This window comes from Bombus pyrosoma, linkage group LG13 (genome assembly GCF_014825855.1).
Source record: "Bombus pyrosoma isolate SC7728 linkage group LG13, ASM1482585v1, whole genome shotgun sequence".
NCBI lineage: Eukaryota > Metazoa > Arthropoda > Insecta > Hymenoptera > Apidae > Bombus > Bombus pyrosoma.
The window spans coordinates 339,622-362,969 of NC_057782.1; the positions used below are offsets into that span (position 1 = coordinate 339,622).

General features: G+C 45.7%; 1 protein-coding gene across 1 annotated transcript; it reads left to right on the top strand.

The window, feature by feature from the left end:
• Nucleotides 1-15,886: 15,886 nt before the first annotated feature.
• LOC122574355 lies at nucleotides 15,887-20,006 on the top strand. The gene is given in 6 exon segments (XM_043741868.1): nucleotides 15,887-16,300; nucleotides 16,502-16,600; nucleotides 16,602-16,969; nucleotides 17,075-17,196; nucleotides 17,515-18,222; nucleotides 19,777-20,006. Coding segments are annotated over 6 exon segments (1,941 nt in total).
• The last annotated feature ends 3,342 nt before the right edge of the window (nucleotides 20,007-23,348 follow it).

Sequence of the window (23,348 nt, forward strand, 5' to 3'; positions counted from 1 at the left end):
TTATCTATGTTTACATTTTTGAAAATGTAAACATAGATAAATGTAAACATACAAAAAGATTTTGTAGTATTAATTTCTGTACTTTTTGTATGATATTGTATGATAATTTATAAAGCATTCACCAAGATGCATACTTGATTTGGCTAAAATTCTTCTTTGGTGGCATTTTGCCATGTTTGCCAAATTGAATGTGATGACAGTGTCCTTCCCCCCTATCCTTTTGCAGCATAATTGTTTGTTTTAGTTATTATTTGATTTATTAGCTCGTCGGTAAAAAATATCTTAAGAAAATTCAACGGTTGTTCAATATTTGAGAATACTTGTGGCTCCGTGGGTATTTGGCCGGCTATTTTATTCTTGGTGGTATTTTGCTAAATTTTTCACAAACTATCCATTCTGAATTATTAGAACCTTATGGGGCATCACTGTCACTTTCGGATTCACTATCTATTACTGTAATTTTTCGATTCTTACTCCCAATACTGTGTCACTAGCTCCATCGCTGCTTTCATTTTTTCTATCAATAATTCTTTCGTGAACACAATCGATCTTGTTTCTTAGTAGTTTAAAATCAAATTCATCTTCATTTGAGCTAATTTCACTTCCGAAATCCATTTTTTTAGAGCTTCCAAACTATAATACTTTTGCCATGATCGTCGTATTGAAACTAAGGTCAGGGACGTTGTCAGAATCATAGTTTCGGAGGAATTTGAGGTTAAATATTTTATTTCCATTTTAAAGAGTAACACTTTACATCTCCTAATAAAGAACATAATGAACTAAGGAATTTATTTACGAACCCATACTGCGCTCTCATCAATTGGTGATAGCAAAATCTAGTACAAACAAAAACTGTCACATTTCACTCGTTCACAAAGGATATAACCTAACAAACACGAAGATGGTACCCCGCTGGGGGTATAGGGAGAGTCAGAGGGTTCTGTAATCTTTTTGTTTAACATGTCAGTTACTTTTTTATTTATTTCGGTTTTATGATGTTCGGGAGAACGGTAGGATTTTACGTTGATGATCTTATTTTCTTTTAACGTAATGGAATGTTTGGCAAGAGATGTACATGGTAATGTTTCGCTGTCTAAATTAAATACGTCCATGTAATAGAGAAGAATCTTTTCCATAGGTTCTTTAAGAGGTTTTTCTATGTGCGATAGTCGAATCAAAAATTTGAATTTTTGAATTTCATCTGCAGTGTTTGTATTTTCAATAATGTTAGAAATTTGAACTGAGGACTTATCACCATTGATAAAGCATACTGGCGTTGGCTTTCCTTCGAGGTATACAATTTTTTGAACGGTTTCTCCTGGTACGAGGGGTTGTTCTTGCTGCAGCAGAAGGGTATTATTATCTAATGTCAATGTTTTATTGGAGAGTTCGAATCGATATTGATTTAAACTGGGTAAGCCTAATATACCGTCTTCTATAATAGGGAAATTATCATCTACTAAGAAAAATTCTATCTTTTTGTTAAATAAATTTAGCTTAGCAATTTCTTTGTGTCCGGTATTATTGTTCTTCCTGGGTAGCATCCTCGTTTAAACAAGTTGATTCCTGCTCCCGAGTCAACGAGAAATCGCAATCCTGGTCGTCCTGGTAATTGTAGTTGTATTGTAGGTAATCTTCCTGAGGTAGCATTGTTAATTCTGATTGTTCTTGAATGTGATATATTCCTGAAGATTTTGGCATTGGTTAACAAGATGTCCCAATTGATTGCATTTAAAACATTTCGTTTGTGTCCTTTTGCTTAATGGTCGGTTCTCGAAGTCTTGTAAAATTATTCATTCTTGGTTGAATGTTTTGTGCGGGTAGAGTTTTGTTATTCATGTTACTTGTAATCGCGAAGCGTTTACCTAGACGAGACGTCTGGTTACGATAAGATGGCGGAGCGTTTGTTTGTCGTGTCATCCGTCTGCGAGCGTTATCTTCGCGAAAGTATCTTTCCACGTCCATTTTTTTTCTGCGTCGATGATGTTTGGGGGGGGGGGGGATTGGCCAATATCACTTATCCTATTTCTGAACGAAGACCTTTTACATAATCAGTCACAGAGACCACGTATAGTCGATCGTGCATAGCTCGTCGAGTTAATTCGTTTTTATATTCATTGGTAATGCTGTATTGAAGTTTGTTAAAAGCTCGTCGAAATTTAATGTTATAATTTTGCACGCTTTCGGTTAATCCTTGCCTTATTTCTCTTAATTGATCTTGGTGTTCTCTTACTGATGCTTGAGTAGCTACGTTGCGTATTAATGCTTCGTACAGAGCTTCGAATTCGTTAATATGGATATTGCGGATTACCGTTGCGGCTTTTCCTACAATTTTCTCTATTTTGATCATTTTTAATAATAATGTTTGTTCGCTACACATCACTCTCATTTCTTTTATTTCACGAATAAAATCTTCTACACACGTATCATCTTCTCCGTTTAATATCGGAATACATTTTAATGCACTTTCAGCTTTTAGATTTCCAGATATTGCAGCTGTTGGATTGGATGGTTGGACGTATGTTGGTGGTCTTATAGATGAAGGTGGATTAGTATCGTGTTTTAATACTAATATATTATCATTATCGTTAGTCATCATAGAACCGAAATCAGTTGATTCTATGTCTATTTATGATGGTTTAAGACGAGAGAGATTTCTATCTAATTCTCTATTCTCTCTATTTCGTTAACACGTTTTCTATTTTCTTCGTCGGCCAATCTTAATGCATTCTTTATTTCGTTAAATTGTTGTCGACATTCTTCGTCCTGTCTCTGTACTATGTCTAAAATTGCTCTGGTAGAGGAATCGAGTGGTTCCGTTTTATTTTGGGTTCCACTTGTAGACTTCGCTACAGTTGCTATTTGAGCTCGAAACGCTTGAGAAACTTGATTTTCTCGTACGGTAACGTACAAATGAATCCAGATTTCCAGCTTACCGTAGTAGCTATGGCCGTTGAGGAGTCTCTGGGGTGTTTCCTCTCTGGTTGGTTCTAGATTCCGAATCTTATTCGTAGGTTTGCTCTGTAGTCCTCTCGTCTAGTTTCATCGTAGTGGAACGTTGAAAGTTGCTGCAGGGCTTTGTAGCAGCAAAGATTCGCAGTGGTCCGCTGATCCTTCAATCTTCAATGATGCACGTACGCCGAAATTGTGATTTCATTTACACCGAAGAGAATGGATCCTGGCAGGATCGCCAAAATGTCGCGTAAAAATTCAACAAGTGACTTAGAAAAGATGTTGATCTCCAAACAAGAGCTCTTTATTTACGTACAATTTATACAATAATTAAATGATAAACCCTTTATAGTATTTGCGGTTTGCAGCAACTCGAACGGAGGAGACGTCGCCAGCACGGTCGCCGATACGTAGGATATGGTCCTATATCCCCTCACTATGCGGATGGCGAACCTCCTCAACAAGACTAAGCTGCGACGACTCGCCATCAAGTTTTCGGCCCATACAGGAGCTCCGTAGAGAACCCGAGACCGGACCACTCCCTCGTGGATTCGGCGAACTCCCATTCCTGCTCCGCCAATGTTCGGTAGTAGGCCGCATAAGGCGTTGGCTGCGGCTGTCATCCTTGGGACCAGTAGCTCGAAATGCGGCTCGAACGTCCATTGGCTGTCGATGGTGAGACCCAGGTATTTCATCTGGCACGTCACGGGGACTTCCTCGCCGTTGATGCGCACCGACAGTCCAGCAGGAGGGGTTCCTCTACGGCGGTGGTCGGAGAACCACAAGGCCTCGGATTTGGTTGGCGACACGCTCAAGCCGAGCCTCTGGATGGCGTGTACCACGCATGCCACGGCGGCCTCGGTGAGGCTCACGGTCTCCTTCCACCAGCGTCCGCCGGCCAGTACCAACGTATCGTCGGCGTAGCATACCATGCCTGTGCCTGGGGGCATGGGACATCGAAGGACCGAGTCGTAGGCCGTGATCCACAGTATTGGTCCCAACACTGAACCCTGTGGTACGCCACACTCGACCGGCCTCCTCTCTTCTTCGCCATTCTTGCCGGTGTACGCGACCCACCTGTCGCTCAGGTACGCCCGGATGACCCCAACGAGATACGGTGGCACCTCGAAATGTTGCAAGAACCTCCACTATCCTGGCTCAGGGTATGGCGTTGAATGCGTTCGTGACGTCCAAGGAGACTGCCAACGCCCCACCCCTTCTCGGGAAACCGTGTCATCCGCCATGGACCTCACCCGCTTCACCGCGTCGAGCGGCCTCGGCGAAATCCGTACTGACTGTCGTACCATCCAGGCATCCGCTCCGACATATGGTCCTCCAGACAGGCGGTGATCACCCTCTCGAATAGCTTGCCCACCTCGTCAAGAAGGCACAACGGCCTGTACGCAGACGGCGAGTCCAGCGGACGACCTTTCCTCCGCAATAGGACTAATCTCGCCGTCGACCATGTCCGGGGGTAGACGCCTTCCTTTAGGCATCTTGTGAACAGATGTCGCAATCGGGGAGCCAAGGTGTCGATCGACTCCGCCCAAACTCGGCCTGGGATGCCATCCTCTTCGCGGCTTCGAAGAGCTCTTGCTCGGTGACTCGTAGCTCCTCGTTCCACTCTGTCGTCGTCGTCGTTGTCGTCCCGTCGATGGAGGAGAAAGATAACGCGTCACTGTCCTGCCGTGGGAACAGAGTCCCGATGACGTTGTCGAGCAACACCGGATCCATGTTTTCGGTCAGCGAGGGGCCGAAGGTGGCAGCTTCTTCGTCACTATACGATAGGGTCTCCCCTACGGATCGGATTCGACCGATTCTAATAACTCCGCCCAGGACCGGGCTTTCGCGATCTTGATCTCCCGCTGGAGGGTGCGTCTCTCTGTAGTAGCGGGAGATCTCTTCCTCGTCGCGTGTCCGTCTGCGGCAACGCGCCCTTAAGAATCTTCTGCAGGCCCGGACGCAGCTCGCTCGCATTTTCGCGATCTCCGGTGTCCACCAGTACACGCAGCGGTCGCGTCTACCGCCCGGGATACCTGTCATGTATCTTCTGAACTTTTCCACCTCCTCGTCGATGCTTCCCAGCGTGGTAGTCCTCCGTGCGTCCCAGCTCCAGGCGGAGACGGTGACCGCCGCCCGCAGCATCTCCTTGTCCCTTTCCTTGAGACGCTATCTTGGTGGTGGACGGGAACGGTCCGCTCCTCGTCGGGCACCGCGATCTCGCGTAGCCTCGAGGGCCACCTCCATCAGTATGTAGAGGTGCTCGGACAGAGTCTCCATCCCCTCGGCCACTCTCCAGTCGTGGATCTTCCAGAACCCCTCGGAGGTAACCCAAGTGACGTCAACGACGGATGATCTTCTCCACGCCACGCAGGTGCTCGCCGAGCCCCTGTTTGCCAGTAGGAGCCCGAAACCCACGGCCCAATCGGTCAGCATCCTACCACGAGTGCCCGTCCTGGCGTTTCCCCATTGCGAGGAGTGGACGTTAAAGTCTCCGAGGTCGAGTACCTGGCGGGGGAGGCATCTTCGAACGCATTTGCCGACCCCGTCCAGGAAGTCCCCGAACGCGGCCACGCCGCTGTTAGGGGAGACGTAGACCCCCATATCGCTATTCCGTTCCATTCAACCGCGACATAGCCGCTGCTGCGCTCCAGCAAAGGGCCGGGGGCGCTCAGCGCTGGCGTCCACGTTATGGCCGTCGATCCATCTAGGTCCCCGGCCCAGTTGGTGGCGTCGGATACGCGATACGGCTCGGCCACCACCGCGAGTGCGACCTCGCTCTCCCGGATGATCTGGAGGAGCAGGTCTTGCGTCCGTCTGGATCTTCCGATGTTACATTGGAGGATCTATTGAGTCAACTCAATGGCCTCTTCCCGGCCATCTACCGCTGCTTCGGAGACGGTGCCCCTTGATTTCCGCTGCTGGTGGTGGTGGTGGCGGCTGGCTGGCGGACGGGTCGCCTTCTCTTGACTCTCGTGGGAGCCGCGACTCTTGGTCCGTGGTCGGGTCCAGCACCCCGGTCAGCCGCGTCGCGAGCAGGGACGCCTTCTCCCTATTCTTGTCCCCAGGAGCTCTTATTATGATGGCACCCGTCATGGGTGCTTCTTCATGTCGATGGCCTCTCTACGCCGATCTCGTCAAGGGGGATGTTCCGCCTGGCCGTTGATAGTACGTCGGCGTACGATATCTTTACTCCCTCGTTCAACGTTAGATTCACCGCGGATGTTCGCGGTGTGCGAGGAAGCGTGGCCGTCTCCGATGCCGGCGGCGGCGCCTTGTTCGTTGCGGCGGCGGCGGTCGATTTCGGCGCGTCTGCCGTCCTTGTTCGCGGTCGCTGGACTCCACTCCCCGGTGCAGCTACGGTCGCCCCGTTCTTCGCTTCTTCTCCAGAGGTGGCTGTCCTCTTCTTGTCCTTCCTCTTCGTTCGACCATCCTCCACTCGCCGCCCTCCTGCTCCCTCGGGAGCGACGATGTTTGGGTGGTGCGGCAAGTGACGGAGTGATCCGTGTTTCGCCGAGCTTCGGGGGCGCGTTGTTGCTGCAGTTGGCCCCCGAGTCGCTCCCCGATGGTCCTTATTATGGACGGTCCGAATTCCTCGAATCTCCTCTCCAAGACATCGAAACGCGCGCTCTCGCTCGTAGCCTCCCGCGGAGGATGGCCAGACTCGGAAGCCGAGCCGCTGCACCGCGGGCATTCGTGAGCACATGTAGCCCTTCTTGACAGTTCTCTGCGAAGAGCTCGAACGGCCGTGGTCGTAAGATAACGACGCAGTGGGGCCCACTTGACTACCCACAACTGCGCCGGTAATGGGGTCTCCCTCCCCGTCGGACTCATTTGGAAGATTTCGTCCACTATCTTTTGAACCTTGTTAACATGGAAGCCGTATGTTGAGACTTTTCGGGCTATTTTGGACATAATAGCCCGGTAAGGCATCCCCCAAGGGTTCATATACAGAGTAACACAAAACTCCTTCCATCTTTCTTCTTTCTTTTCGAGAATCTTATTTCTAAGCTTCTCTTTTAAATTCTCGAATCAATTGATCCGCATCCTGTAATCCTCTTGTTTTGGCTCTCTGCGCTTCCCTCCTTTTCCTGAATACCTCCGCCCTGAATGTCCTCAGCTCTGCGCTCCACCAGTAGTTCCTGTTCCTTTTTCCCCTAGATGCTTGATAACCATCGGGAAACGCCTGGGGAGGCAGTACCCATAACACCGACAAGGTCTATGTGAATAGCAAAAGCACAGCCAAACAAGTAGTCGGCATGCCTCCACTGCAGCCCCAGAACACCACGCTATGGTTTGCCTTATTGGAGGCGCAATTTGAGGCAGCTGATATTACGAACGACAAAGTAAATTTTGTGACCCTCGCCAAATGTCTCGGAAGTCGGCACCTACAACGAATCGGGGACATTGTGATGAATCTAGCCACTGGACGATACGAGAAACCAAAGAGTGAGTATATTCGCATACTGGCCGATTCAAACAGTGCGAGGGTAGGAAGGTTGTTGGAATGCGAAGAGATGGAGGACAGGAGGCCATTCCAATTCTATCAGGACCTGAAAAAAACTCGCCAGACCTTCAACGCCAGACGATTTCATCCTTACACTTTAGAGGAATCGACTCGGCGCGTCCTGGCCGCTGTCGGCGACATCAATGCAGAAAAGTTAAAGCGTACAGTGGACCAGATAGCGGAGGCATATTCAGAGAATTACTGAAAATTAGAAAAATTAGAAAAATGCTGGTGCAAGCGAACCATGGGTCGCCTGCTGCAACGCGTTGAATGAATAGATAATCCAACTGCGGGCGCAAATAAGAGCGTTGAGCTTCGACGGTGCCCGTCCTTTATGACGACGAAGACGGAATCGTCGTAAATCGACTTCGAGAGATAGACTACAGCAGCTCGGACTCTGCTACTACCACGCGACGATTAACGGTTATAGCCAACGTTAATAAATGAAAATAGGAGGAGGAAGTCTCCTGCCAACGTGGCTTGTGGATGTGTAGAGGATTGTACGTGAGGTTTAAAGAACGAGATTGTTGAAACTGTCGAATATATTTAAAATAATAAATTAATGTACAACCGTATACGTGAGTCGTTATTTCAAAATATAAATCGCCAAATAAAGCCGCAGCATAAATACTTGTTAATGCTCGTCGCGTAGCTCGATAAAATACTCGAGAGATACTCGGAGATACTTTACATACTCTGTGTGATACACTGTGTCCCTCGCGATCGCGTCCGTTTATTTATACTGGTCGGGGGGAAGTCGGAAAATTTGAATTCGTATTCATTCGACGGTTGCATGTAGCGGCGACATTGTTTTGCCCGGAATTTGTTTATCGTTATATTTCTGCGTCAAGGCTGAGTTAATGTCCTGAGGCAAAACAACAGCGTGAGTCGCCCTCGACTCGCGTCGTCTTTTGACTCCTGTGCCGCTACAGATGTCATTATTTATTGGAAAAACCTGCTTTTCCGTTAGACAAATATTCGCTTTTTACGTTAGGTAACTAGCCGCTTCTTCCGTTATTTTTAAGGGCGAATAATAAACCTAACAACTGTTTTAAGGACCAGCCATAAATAGAAAATACTTGCAGGATTAAAGATACCGTTAAAAGGATTCTGTTTATGGTGGTTCCTTAGGTTTATTGAGGATTTGAATAACGGTGCGTGGGCCTTTGACGGTCAGACAATGAAGGACGGCGCACGGATTATCCCACGCAAACAGGTATCTGATCCTATATTTGTTATTTATTTCAAGTTTATTATATTTTATATTTCACTTTGAAAGAGAATCAGTTGTTTAATTATACTTTAAATATCTAACTATTTCAGGGGTAATGTCAGATCTTATGATGTGCAAGCTCAGTCGCTCTAATATGTTGTTGGTGGCTAGTGGTACGAAAATGATTTTATTATACGAGAAGCTGGTAAAGGATAATATATAAGTTAGATTTTCCAAGGAAAGGACGGACAAGTAGTTTAGGAAAGATTCGGTGATTTAGAACCCGTTCGTGTACGTAAACAGGTATGTACAATATTTAACGTTTGCGTAGAATATTACGCATTTTATATATTCTACATCTTTGTTGAGTTAATTTAATAATTTGATTTATGTTTATAAACAACAAAAGTACACAGGACACCCACATATAGCATGCAGGAAGTGACGCAACCGGTGCAACTATATATTTAACTAAGAAGATCTTCGAATGATGCGACAAGTAAACCGTTATCTTTTTAGATGTCTCCTGTCGATACAAGTATCACCACAATCGCTTCTCCACAAACGCAATTTAGTATCCAAACGTTGAGGTAATTCAAAGCTTTCGTATAGCTGTTGTTTAAAACGTAACACACCTGAAACAATTTCAACACGTTATACAAGCCACAAGTATTGCCATATTGTGCGTCACCAGTGGAGTACAATCCATACAACTCAGTACTTACTCAATTATAACCATCAATGTAATATCAATCAACTAGCAGTCATAACGTACAACCGGATCATCAACCGAAACGTATGCACAACAATTTTCATATATAGATGACATATCACAAGTACAGTCGCAAGAACAATTAATGTTATATAGGGTAACATCAAACTGTAGCGAAGGATTTCAATCGTTGGACAGTACTGGTAATATAAATATTTGTATTTTGTATTCATTATTACATTAATGCAACTATTTGAAATAATGAGTTATATAGTAAATGGAATGGAAGAGGCAAGCGACGCAAGCATTTTATTGTAGATATGTATAGCAGACAGTACAATTTTAACTTGAGCCTGAATCAACTTCTTTCGGCAAAACTCGTCGATTTTGAAATTGCTTTTCCTGAACATCTATCCAGAGGATTGTCTATCTCAGATTCTATCCAGGTATCAAAGTATGATATATTACGAATCTATTTATCATATGACAGTACCTATCAAATGAATGAGAAATTAATGTTATTAAACCTTTTTCTTTTTTGCGCGAGGAGGGGGAAATACTGTTACGCATGCTCAGACTGGACTATGTGGGTATCGGTTGATGGCGTTGCCATACGCACTAAAAACCCCTCCTCTACCCGGTCCTCTTTTCTGCGAGCATCAACCCCGGAACCGTCTTACGGCATTACTTCAGGGATGGACTTAACTACGCAGCGCTCCCTGATGCTTGGGTCTCATTTCTTCTTCTTGCCCCTCTTATTCTCCTCCTCTCTTCAAATTTCTCCTGCGTCATTCTTGCTAACATGATTATTCTGCACAAGGCCTGAAACCTTGACGTCCGTCTCGCTTACCTTGGGGATCGGTTTGCCCGTCAAAAATATCACCTCAGTCTTCTCATGAGCAATTCCTAATCGACAATCGGCACACCACCGCGAAATACTCTCCTCGCCAGTCCCTTGCTCACGCTGATCACGTCAATGAAACTTATTGCCCCGTTTCTAGAGAACGTGTAATCCGCGCGCGTCATCCAAATTGGTACAATTCCATTCTTCATTATCATATCCAGAAGTTCCCCTGCGGTCATTTACACTGCCACCCCACGCGGTGGCCTTTGAATTGAAGTCGCCGGCGATCATCGTCGCTGGGTAACTCCTCTTAGCCGCACGTATCAATGTATCCAGTTCGTTGACGTAGGAATTGAACTGTTCCAGGTTCACATTGAGGAAGCAATAATCCCCAATGCAGAATACATCATCCATATTGATCCCGACGATGCCATCTTTAGCGACCAATGTAGTGTCGTCAGCTTGTTTTCCCTTGAAGAGGATTAGCCGCAGCGACACGTCGCCATTGTCATCGTTGTACCAGTATGTCTGCTGCCGATATGGCTCCGTGATGAATACTATATTTACTCTGTTTCTCCCCTTCTTCTTCTCCCCTCAGCGTTTTCATGTATAAGCCTAGATTTCATGATTTTATTACACAAGGCCTGGAACTTAGTCCAGTTGTCTTCTTTTTTCACCATTAGCCCGATAAAGTTGTCTATTGTCAGTGATGTGCCGACGTGATTTTCCAACTTGGTCCACCTGGGACAGTGAACAGCGCATGTTCAGCGTCGTCACCATCACTATCGCAGTCCCAGCAGCAGGCCTGTATATTTCCTTTCTGATCATTCTTTGGTACGAGTATTGTTGTCTTTTGGTAACGGGTTCATTCCTTAGCGTAAATTTTTCTCCATACTGGACCCGGGCACCCGTAGGGTCATAGGGATTGTGGTTACGCCCAAGGTACCCAGTACCTTGCTACCTGGATTAGTTAAAGCAGATAGGGGCTGCCACTCGTCTCAGGTCGAACGGGGCGTTTTCTAAGCCCTACCGTCTCCCGGGACGGTTCCGGAGCAGGTAGGACGCTGCTCACCCGCCGAAGGCCATTCGAGGGAGCTAATACCCCTTAAATCGGCCCTCTTGCCAGCATCTTGGCCATCAACCACTGCCACCACGAGTCCAAACCCATAATTGGCCGAGCTGAGGGGTCGCTACTCCCTAGGGCTTACACTCGACCCCCGTAGTATCATTCTTAGTCATTGGTGAGATTATCGTGTGGATGCACAGCCACGTCACTGCCGGCCAGCGACCTGCTAACCGTGCTCGGCAGACACAGATGAGACTCACGTAAGCGAGGGCCTCAAGGTACAAAGTACCCAGGAACTTATCCCGACGGTCTCATCCTTGGCATCAGGATCGTGGGTGCGCTACTACTCAAGACCACGTAGAGAAAACCTTACTTAAATGCCTTAGACTCCCAGCGATCTTCACTGCGGTGTATATAGAGGACTCACGTAAGGGGGACGCTTGTCCCGACGGCCCTCCCTGGCTGCGGGAACGTGGATTTGCCAGCCTCCATAGACTCACATAAGCATGTCTTCCCTGCGGGAAATCCTTCGGTACACGTTAAAAATACCGTGGCCGGTCGGCCACGGGAGGTGCATCGTGGAGTGGTTGATGCACCTCCTATGCTTCCTGAACGTATAGACGGCCGCCACCGGCCTCCTCGTCCAGTTATAGTCACGCCACTCCTCTTTCCATTTATCCTCCATACGCTCCTCCACTGTCTTGATCCTTTCATAAAAGACCGAGGACGGATCTTCTCTTGAACGGATATCGTCTCGTGACTGTAAATATTCTTATTTGAATCGATATTTCTCGGCCCGGAGCTCGACCGTGTAGTAAAGGGGCAAGGTGCCCGTAAGCACACACAGTGCTGCGTGGGACACTGTGCGGTACATCGTAGATGATCTTACCAGTGCGGCCCTTTGCGCCTTCTTAAGAGCATTCCTGTTCTTGTTCCTTTCTACCGTCTTTGCCCATACATGCGCCGCATAGAGCACCACCGGCTCCCAGACTCCATTATAGAGCTTCCTCGCAGAGCCGGTGAGACCGTTCTCATTGGGCAGCTGTGATCTCAATGCTCCTATGAGGGAATCGGCTACTTTCTCCAAATGAGCCCCGAACCTTCTGCAGTCATCTACTTGTACCCCAAGGTAATCTCCTGCTTCGTGGTCAGAAGGTACCCCTCTACGTTCATCTCAATTACCTTGGGGATCCGCTTGCTCGTCAGCAGTATCACCTTGGTCTTCTCTTGTGCAATCTTCAATCCTTTATCGGCACACCATTGCACAATCACACCCACTGCCGTACTTAATTTATTCTCCGCCTCTTCCTGCTTAACCACGTCGAGAATCACCGCCAAGTCGTCGGCAAAAGCAACAGAATTCATTTTCGGAATCGCCTTCAATTCCTTTAGTAGACCGTCATACACCAGATTCCAGAGTAGCAGTCCAAGTATCGATTCTTGAGGGACACCCGCGTACACATTCCTCCTTACCGTTCCTCTTGTCGTCCTTACTATAATCTTTCTGTCCTCGAGATAATTCTCAAGGAGCGTAACCAATTTCCTGGGTATCCCTCTAAATTCTGCTTCTTCGAAGATCTTACTCCAGCTGAAAGTGTTGAAAGCGTTCTTCATGTCCACACACAAATCCTATTTCTTCTTTTGGAGCAGTCAGCAAGATCCATTACTCGGCGCAGGGCGTCTACCATACTCACTCTTCTCCTGAACTCACACTGGTCATCATGAAATGGGTCCAGTCCCAGGCTTTCCTCCATCAGGTTCTTAAACGTGTGCTCCCAGACTTTACTAAGTGCTGGAAGCACGCTGATCGGTCGGAAAGACGATGTTATCGTGGATCTCTGCCCGGTTTTGGTATGAGCACCGCCCTTGCTATCTTCCATCCTAGCCGTCGCTATTGTTAGCCCTGTTTTAATTCTGATCGACCTATCTTTGGGTACGGTGCTCGCCGGCAACACAACTACCGCCTGCTTCCCCATGGCGTCATCCTTAAGGACTTCACTTGTATCCATTGCTCCTCTTTAATATTTAATCCCGTTGCTATATCCTCGATTAGTTCTTCCCTCGTAGCTATCGGGTCTATTTTTTAATTTCAAATGTCTCTCTGTTACCCAGGGGAACTACCTCCATACCCTACCGCATTGCTTTCTTGTGGCTGTCAGCGACCTCGCCCGCCGTTACATTACTGATGATCTCGATCAGGACATGCCCGACTCTGATCCTCCTCACTGCTGTCGTCTCCTTAAGGACGCTCTTCGCCTCGGCCACCTCCCTGTAGGAGTCAATCCAACTGGCGCCCTGTCCGACCTTAACGAGGATCGCCTCGCTCTTTCTTCTCGGCGTCCTCTCTCTGGCTACTCTTACCGGAGTCCTGCCATTAAACCCCTCTGTGCCCATCGTACTCTCTATTCAATGTTATTAAACCTAGTTGGGAACGAATGGAAAAATAAATGTAGGACGAAGCAACATCGAAAATATTAATGACATAGCCGACAGTTTTACTAGTATTACTAAATAATACTATTCAGCAACTGTATTCAAGAACACGAAATAAATTATTTAGAAACTTAATAAAACGTATTGGGTTTATTAAACCTTCCCAGCAACTTTAATATTTCTTTTTGTCATTTCTCGAAATATTGTATGTACATGGATGATGTTTTCATTTTATTCCTTGTAAATGTTACATACGAATATTATATTGTTACGTCTCGCACTACACAAGAAATGTAAAGCAAGATAAAAAATGAATACGTGATAACTCGCGAATAGCACGAGCCACAACTCTAGGCAAATGGAATTAAAAACAGAGAAGTTAAGGGAAATAAAAGATACGACGCGTACAAAAACTGTAATATCGCAATAAAGTACATAATTGAAGACACCTACGGGTTTTCGCATTTCTCCTCCCACTGTTAGCAGAAATATCTGCTCATCTTTGGGCAATAGATTTAAACATTAGATTCAACTAGAATCAAACATACGATAAACACTTATTATTCAAGTTACAGTACCACGCCAGAATAATTTACTTATAATTCTCAATGAGAATTGATTGTAAAATTCTTCCAAATAAAAAAAATCTTTGTACAAAACTTGCGAAACGACATTGGGTCCACAGACAGCATTATTATAGATAACTTATATACATGTTAGATATCAAAAGCAAGAAGGAATCGTAGAAATGAAATTCATAACAGTAAGAAACGTGCAGAATGTTAGTTTAAACGTCCAATGGCTACCGAAATTGAAGGTGAAGAAGAGAAAGTTTGAAAAGAATCAGAATTAATCATAGAATAAACGGAAATCCATTCTTCACCATCAATGGATATCTCCATCGCCAGTAGTTTACAATAATGAATATTATCGCTGTTTTATAGCTCTGTTACGCCACGTGGATTTCCAGAGGCCGTTGTTCCTGGCCGTCGCTCGTGGCGTCGCAGTGTCGCGAGCGAGCCGTCTCAAGTAGCTCAACACATGCAATGTGGCGGCCAGCATCAAGCAGAGGGTTCGAAAAGCGTCGATTCGTTTCGTTATTTCAAACACTCATAGGGTGGCGCGCGTGATCTGTGGCGTGATCGGTGGCGTGGCCCGAGCGTGGTGGGGATCGTCTCCCATGAGACACGGGGGGCCCATCAAAGGGCGGTCAGTATCGATCGAGGATCCAAACCAAAAACACTAACGTCTTCGACGAATTATAAGTCGTCCAAATACAAAACACATTGTAAAGTCGAGTCGAATCATTACACCAAATTCACTGTATCATCTGTCTAATAATTTGTGGCGCATCACTATCCTGTTGTTTATATATATAATTTTAGTTAACTCTGTTAATTCAGTGTTAATTTCAACTAACCACCTCTGTCATCTTAACAGACACAGAGGAACGACTAATTCGCGGCGTCGATTTTCTGAATCGTAGCGAGAATTTACGCCTCCCGTTGACGCGCTTTCCTCGCGATCGCGTCTCTCCGCGAACGGTCGTAACATTCCTTAAACGTCCTTCGAGCCGGATCACGTGTCGAGTGAAAGTGCACACCAGTGACACCCACTATCATACAGTGCCACGTGAATCCGATATAAACAACAACGGACGCGTTACCACTCCAGCGAAGTAAGTAACGCCAAGGGCAGTCATTTTGAAGAGGCATAACTCGGTGGGTGAAGAACGCAACCACGCATCCTCACGTCAACAAACAAAGGGTCAACTTCTGCGAGGAAACGTCTTAGACGCCAGTCGAGACACACACCGTGACGAGCGACATCCGAATACACAACCACAGGTAAGCTCGTTCATTACATTGTCATACGATCCGCTACCAATGGAAGGCACAGATAAAATTACCTCCTTGCATCGTAAACGAGGCTTCCAAATCGGTCGATTTACGACCCTATCAAAACAACTCTACGAGTACGAACAATCTAACAGACGGAACAAGGTCTCTTTGACGGCGTATAACTCATTGCTCGACGACACGTGGAAACAGTATAGAGCATTGCAAGATGAATTAGAAGATTTAGGCGAGCGGGACGACGCGCGCGTGTCCGAGATAACCGATATCTATTACGATCTGGTAGTTCGATTACACATTCTAATGGATGACGCACCAGCATCATCGTCGTCGAAATCGCCAAGCAGCGATTCGCCCAATGTCGCCGAGCCGACAACAATCAAATTGCCAGAAATTCAACTACCTACTTTCGACGGTGCCATCGAGAATTGGCATTCATTCTATGACGCCTTATCGTCCACGATAGATCGAAGCGATCGACTCACTGCCACACAAAAATTCCACTACCTTCGATCTTCTTTAACCGGAAAGGCCGCGCGAAGCATCCAATCGTTGGACGTTACGGAAATTAATTATCCCATCGCGATTGATATTCTGAAGGACAAATTCGACTGCCACCGTCAAGTCTGCATGCGCCACTGGGACTTGATTTCCGAATATCCAAAAATAAACAAAGAGACACCCGAAGCGATCGACGATTTTTTGGAGACGGTCAAGGCAAATCTCCAAGCCTTGGAGAAGCTAGGTGAGCCGATAACGTCAAATGTTGTCCTTATTAAATTGCTTACTTCAAAATTACCGTCCGCCATCATTCGTAAATGGCAACGAACGCTACCGGATAAAAAGATGCCGTCCTATACACATCTGGTAGAGTTCCTCAAAACACGGACGAACGGCGACAGAACAAGCCCGACGACCACGACAAAAAAAACGTCCGAAAAACACAATCGACAACGACAACACGCGCCGCGAAGCATCACCTTCGCCACTACACATAGGCCGACGGCGTGTCCAAGTTGNTAAGGGACAACATAAAATATGGCATTACGAGGTTTTCAAGGCGAAGTCGGTCAAAAATCGCCTTGAAATCGTCAAAAGGGCTTCCCTATGCACCAATTGTCTAGGCCAAGGGCACACTATCGCCCAGTGCTCTGCCGGTTCATGTCGCATATGCAGACAGCGACATCATACATACTTGCATCAACACCAACGTCACGGCAAATCACGGTCTTCGAGCGGTCGATCGTCGAGCGACCGATCATCGAGTGGACGCTCTTCACCTAGCTCACCGACTCCTCGTTCGTCACATCGTTCGAGACGTGCGTCCACGTTTTCCAAGTCGTCTCCACGGTCGTCACCCCGAACGTCACCAAAACACGAACCTCGGTCAACACGTACACATACAACCAGATCAAGGTCATCGTCTAGTCCTCTAAGACAAGAAAGGAAGTGACTATCTCAGACGACTTTAATTGGGACCGAATCACAGAGGACCGAGTTACTGACCTCGGTTCCCTCTAAACCATTACAACATGATCTCTTAGTCACGGCGCAGGTCAACATACAAAACAATAAGAGACAACCATTCCGTTGTAGAGCCCTGCTAGACACCGGCTCTAGCATGAATTTCATTACCGAAGAACTCGCTCATGCATTAAAACTCAACCAACGGAAATGTTCGGTCCCAATCGGAACTCTCTACGCGTTATCGACGACCTCGAAACGCTACGTCACGGCCACGATCACTTCAATTGACGGCGCATACAAACGCACACTGACGTTCCTGGTCATCCCAACCATATCGACCTGGGTTCCAGATCAACCCGTAGATCGCTCAACAATGCAAATACCAAGGAATCTTCAACTTGCCGATCCAAGATTCCATAGACCTGCTCCAATCGAAATATTGTTGAGCGTCGGACCAATGTTAGCTTCACTCTGCGTTGGTCAACTTGACATTACTCAAGATAACGGGCCCGACTTGCGCCTGCAAAAAACGCGTTTCGGATGGATCATCGGGGGGAGTCCAGCCTCGCAGTCTTCAGCATATACGTCCCACGCCTCCACGACGGCTTTACAGGCGGACCTCGCCCGCTTTTGGGAAATCGACGAAGGACCTTCCATTCCACACATTTCAGAAGCGGAACAACAATGCGAGGATCATTTTCGACGTCACGTACAACGCACAACCGAAGGACGATACATGGTCGCTCTCCCATTCAACAAAACAACTCCTTCACTCGGATCCTCCAAGGCCATGGCGATGAAGCGACTCACATCTCTCTGCCGTCGCTTTCAACGGGACAAACAGTTCGAAGCCGACTATCGCGCCGTAATACAGGAATACCTTGATCTGGGATACATGTCGAAGATAACCACGGACCACTCCACGGAAGACGGATATTTTCTGCCACATCACGGAGTGATCAAAGAGTCCAGCCAAACGACGAAACTCCGAGTCGTATTTGACGGATCGGCACCAACCACCACCGGAGTTTCCCTGAACGACGTACTTCACACAGGACCGAAAGTGCAAGAAGACTTACTTTTCATTCTCCTAAGATTTCGCTCGCATCAATACGTTCTTACAGGAGATATTGAAAAAATGTACAGACAATTTCTCGTGCGTCCAGAGGATCGTAAATTTCAGCAAATCCACGTGGCGTAACAGCTCACATAAAGAATCAATATCTGAGTCTTGTTAATAAACTTATGACTAAATAATTCGAATAAATCACCAATTAAGAAGATATCAGAAATATTTATTTATTGCAAGAAAACTTTAATCCTTCCCGTGCTAGTACTCTTAAACATAGCGTGTAAACCGAAACGTGGAATTTTATTTACCAGTCATGTTGATACGCTAGTTAACGATGAATTGGAATATCGAGGATACAACGGTTTGAAAATTCAAAGTAGTGACACGCTTTAGAAGGGTGCAACAAATTTTTGAATCCACTCTGTTGTTGCGAAGGTGGTAAGAACACGACCTATTGGGATATTCGACATAATGCCACACTTTAGAAGGGTGCGACAAGTTTTTAAAACCATTCCATTCAGTCGTTTGCCGTGTTTAAAAAAAAATATGGAACGAGGATCGAACTAATCGAAATAGTTTAACGACTTTTTCTGGTGGCAGCAACTACCGTTTTGATTTAAATATAATTCGAGGAATCTAAGATTCAACATCTAAACTAACACGTAGCGGTTACGAACATCGAAGATCAAGACCAGATCGCAACAATATGTACGCATATGTACTCATTTTATTTAATCGCTTTTATATTTATATTCCTTTACTTATTTTAGAAGTTAAACTATGTTCTACAACATATCGACAATGTGATAATCATTCCTGATTTTATTCATTAGTTTTAAATACCGTATAGTGCTGCGGAATTTTGTTCAGAATTAAACTACAAATTACATCATGTCTCTTTATTCTTTTAGCTTTAGTGTGGATGCATATCCCCAGTATATGGTCCAGGGTCTCAGCCATAACCTTGCACCTTTCATATTTCTAATCTGTTTTGTTATTAGCTCCTCCAAGCGCTACTTGTGTTCTCGATTAGCCCGATTTTCATTCCACTAGTCTGACGCGTGATATTCATGTTTGGTATAAAATTTTTATTATGAGTCATACTCGTCAAAGCACGCCAAAGGGTAAACTACCCAGATTGAAACAATGTATAGAATCACTGAATCCCATATGTTGCAATCCTGTACCGTAAAATGGACGCTTCATATTCAACAGGAATCCCTCCAGAACACCGGTTATTCTCTCCGCTCTCTGGCATCACAATCGGTCTTGTATTTGCTACAGTTGTTCAGTTCAACTTCCAAATACCTCACCGCATTCTTTATTTTAATGATCGTATTCGCAGTTTCCATCTTAAAATTCCTGGGAATACTTTTAGCCGGCCACTTTTCTCCACGGCCATCCTCAAGTTATGTTTTACGTGTTATGTGTTACAAATATTTGTTATACTGAGGAGTTCGTGACATCTTCGTATCAAGCGATGTATTAGGTTCTAATACAAAGATAGAACGATAAGATCAAACGAAAGTGTCACACACTGTAAACTCACACGATGTAAACAGAACGAGTCTTTACTGTAACAATCAAAACTCTGGACAAACGTAACAAATATTCTACACTTAATTTAAATTAATTTTAAATTTAAATTGTCAAGCGCGATGTATTCCACCCAGCTGCATTTGCGGGCCTGTACGCTCCATCACAGCTAGGTCGCCCCATGTCACCTCGACAAATCCACGCAGAGCTCCCTGGCAGACCGAACCAGAAGACACCGATAAAGTCGTCAAGATTAGCCGTGCTCCGAAAGTCATCAGGCAACCCGTACGACTCAGTCGCCACGCCAATAACCCTATATCTGCAAGGGTCTGGGATATCGAGTCCTAAGCGCAGTGGAAGTGATTGAGTTTGACTTCGAGGAACTTTAGCAGGTTCGAGGGTCAGTATTAAAAGCTGTATAAATCGGCTGAATTTCTAATTCTAGGACCATTCGGCAACAAGGTGCTATTCAATATTTTTGTTGCGTCTCGGACGCTTATCCCGTCATTTCTAACGTCTACAAAACGCCTTTCTAACATCTACAAATCGATGACCACGTTCGGCAATCTCCAACATTGTCAACGCCGGCACCACGCCTAATTCGATAATTTTCGGTACTCCACAGTTTATCGACAAATCATCAACTTGCCATAGTGACAAATGGCGAGCGGCAATTATTTTCGCTTTCACGTCTGCCATTGGCTTCTTTTGCCCTTGTTGAAGGTCACCACTTTTAAGAAAACTCTACATCTGGTCTTTTTAGCTTTCTAAAGCACCGAAGCCATGGACAACGTATAGACAAAAGACTGCGACGAAGGCAGACCATAAACAGTCGACAGGCGACGTTGGCTTCGGGGTTTTTCAGTTGTAGAGTAACACTGCTAGTGTGCGGATCTGGACCAGCTCATATTATTATTTCATTCTTGTAATTTTCACTTCCATATTTCAAATATATTTTTCTACCTTATAATTTATCCACGCGTCTCTCTCATTATACATCTAATAACCTCAACAGCCTTCTCCACCGAAATAGTTTAAATCGTTGCGTGTTCAAAAATGCAAAAGATTCCGCGAAAAGGCCCTTATTTTCTCTGTGCAGACTTCCTCTGTGCGACTTCCCCCTACGTCTATCCAGTGGACACCAGCGTCCGCCTGCTCCCCAACCGCGACCTCAATCTAAAAAGATTCTGGGAAACTATAACGGGTTTATCTCATTCATTCAAAATAAAAAGGCTGAGAATAAACCACGTTTGAAATGAAACTATTGTCGCAAGCATCTGATATTTCACTTCAAGAATTTCTTATTAATTTAATAATAAGTAGATATGCTACATGTTGCGAATTATCAACTAAAGAGCGACCGGTCAGGTCCAACCGATCGGTCGATGTCGCGAACCTTGAGTGAGTTAACACTCAAGGTGGAGGAGGTTCAACCCTTTAGCTTCGAGCGTCGCTCATAGGCGGCGCCCGCAAGATGACCTGTGGGTACAAGCGTCGCATATAGGCAGCGACGACGCGACGACCCCTAGGTCCGGCACCCCATATATCTGACATCCAAATGATATGTTCTCCGATGAACATGCATGCCTATTATTTTGTCCTGTACGGAATTGACAAATTTTTTAATTTGCGCTATGAACGTTTCTTATAGAAAAATGTTCACAGAATTCGCGTCAGACATTTACTTTTTGAGAAAAATGGAAAAAAGTACAAAATTAGGGCCAAAACTGGTCCCGTCAGCTTTACCTAACATTTTTTAATATATGTAACTTAATATTGCAAAACTATTATATATCAATGTATTAGTTGAAGTCCACGGAATTCATTAAACCCAACAGGAATCATATAGCTTTTGTAATTTTGTATAAATTGAGGTCAAAGTTGAAAAACTGCGATCGTATCGAACAGTCTAATGTGATCCAGCACCGCACTACGAAAAAGGCCGTGCATTCGGGCGCCGCCTTACAGAGAAAACCATGAATATCGGCACCGGCGTCAACATGTTAAAGTTAAATATTTAAATAATGCCCCGTCGACACGATCTCGAAGTATGCACATGGAACTGGTATAACGATTATGACGAACTTGGCTATATCCCCGAACTACTCTATTTTGATAAAGAACATAGATAGGTTAAGAAGAAAAGAAGAAAATTACGGCTCAGGAGGTGTCGGAGCCTCCAGGCTCCATCGGTGTTGCGGGTGGTACCTCCCCAGGCTCGCCCCGACGGTCATCAAACAACTAGGTAAGGAACGACGAGAGGATGATCGGCCCCAGGGCCACCTTTCGCGCGGTTTAAGCGACCGGGGACCAAAAGCATGGAAAGAGAGAGAGAGGGCGAAGTTGATGATAAACGTGACAAAGGCTCCATGATATCGATTGGCAAGAAGGTGCCATTAAAGTGGCGGACCCGTTCAAGCCTGGACAAAGATTGGAGAGAAGTCCGGTAAGAAGAAAGGTAACCGGACAGAATAACGAAATGGAGGTTGCCTCCCAAGAGAAGTTGACGGACCAGAGTAGCTATCTGGTTCCGAATACCAATAAGAATAGAAGATTCAGGAAAACGAAGGAGAAGGAGAAAACATTAATGAAGAAGAGAGGAGTTGGTGGCAGAATCAACAACGATGGAGCGATGGATGAGCGGTCTTCCGCGGACGAAGTCCAACGTCCTGTCTGCGGGATCTTAAGGGATTGATGAAGAGCCTGGAGATATTGACTCTTAATATGGAGAGGATTATGAAAAGGATCAGTATGACGACTAAGGGAGATTCCACGCTAGATAAGCACAACGCTGAGAATGTGAGAGAAATTAGGAGGCTAAGGCAGTGGATAGATGCGAATGCAGAAACGAATAGGGAGCACCAGGAGAAGAGATCGGTGGCCACCCAAATGACACCAAAGTAACACGAGGAGATAAGGCGTAGAGGGGTACTTGTAGCGAGCCAGACTGAAGTGGCCCAATTGGCTAAAAGAAAGGGGAGATCTCCGTTGGAGGAAAGGAAGGCGAACTATAGAAAGAAGCCCCGGGAAGATGAGCTTACTTACGCGGAAACATGTAGTAAAGACAGTGAAAGCGAATGCACGCTCGTTAGTAGACGGAGGAGATTGAGGAGTCGTACAGATAAGAAGGATATGGAGGTATACGATGGAAAGGAAAAGATGGAAGAAAAAAGGGAGAGAACAGTAAGGAGAAAAAGTGAGGCGATCCTGGTAAAGGTCGGACAGGATACCAGCTGGATCGACTCCTATAGGGGCCTCCCGGTCATTGGTGCTAAGAGTGCTTAAAGAAACTATAGGAGTCCGAAAAACAAGAACCGGTCATATATTAATCGAACTAAACAACAAGGCGACAGCTGACGAGGTCGCTGATAACCTTAAGAAAGCGATGCGACAGGGAATGGAGATAGTGCCACCTGCGAGCAGAGAGACGTTAGAGATTAAAAACATCGATCCCATCGCGATGAAGGAAGAGCTTGTTGAAAATATCCTCGGAGTTGGATATTAAGGTTGAGAGATGGATTACGATAAAGTCCTTGAGAATGACACAGGCGTTGGTATTGGTACCAGCGACTGTCCTTCTCAGAGACAGACAGATCATAAGAATTAGAACGGGATTGACAATTGCGACGGCAAGAATATTACCAAATATTATAAGATATTTTAAATGCCATATGTTAGGCCATAATGCTC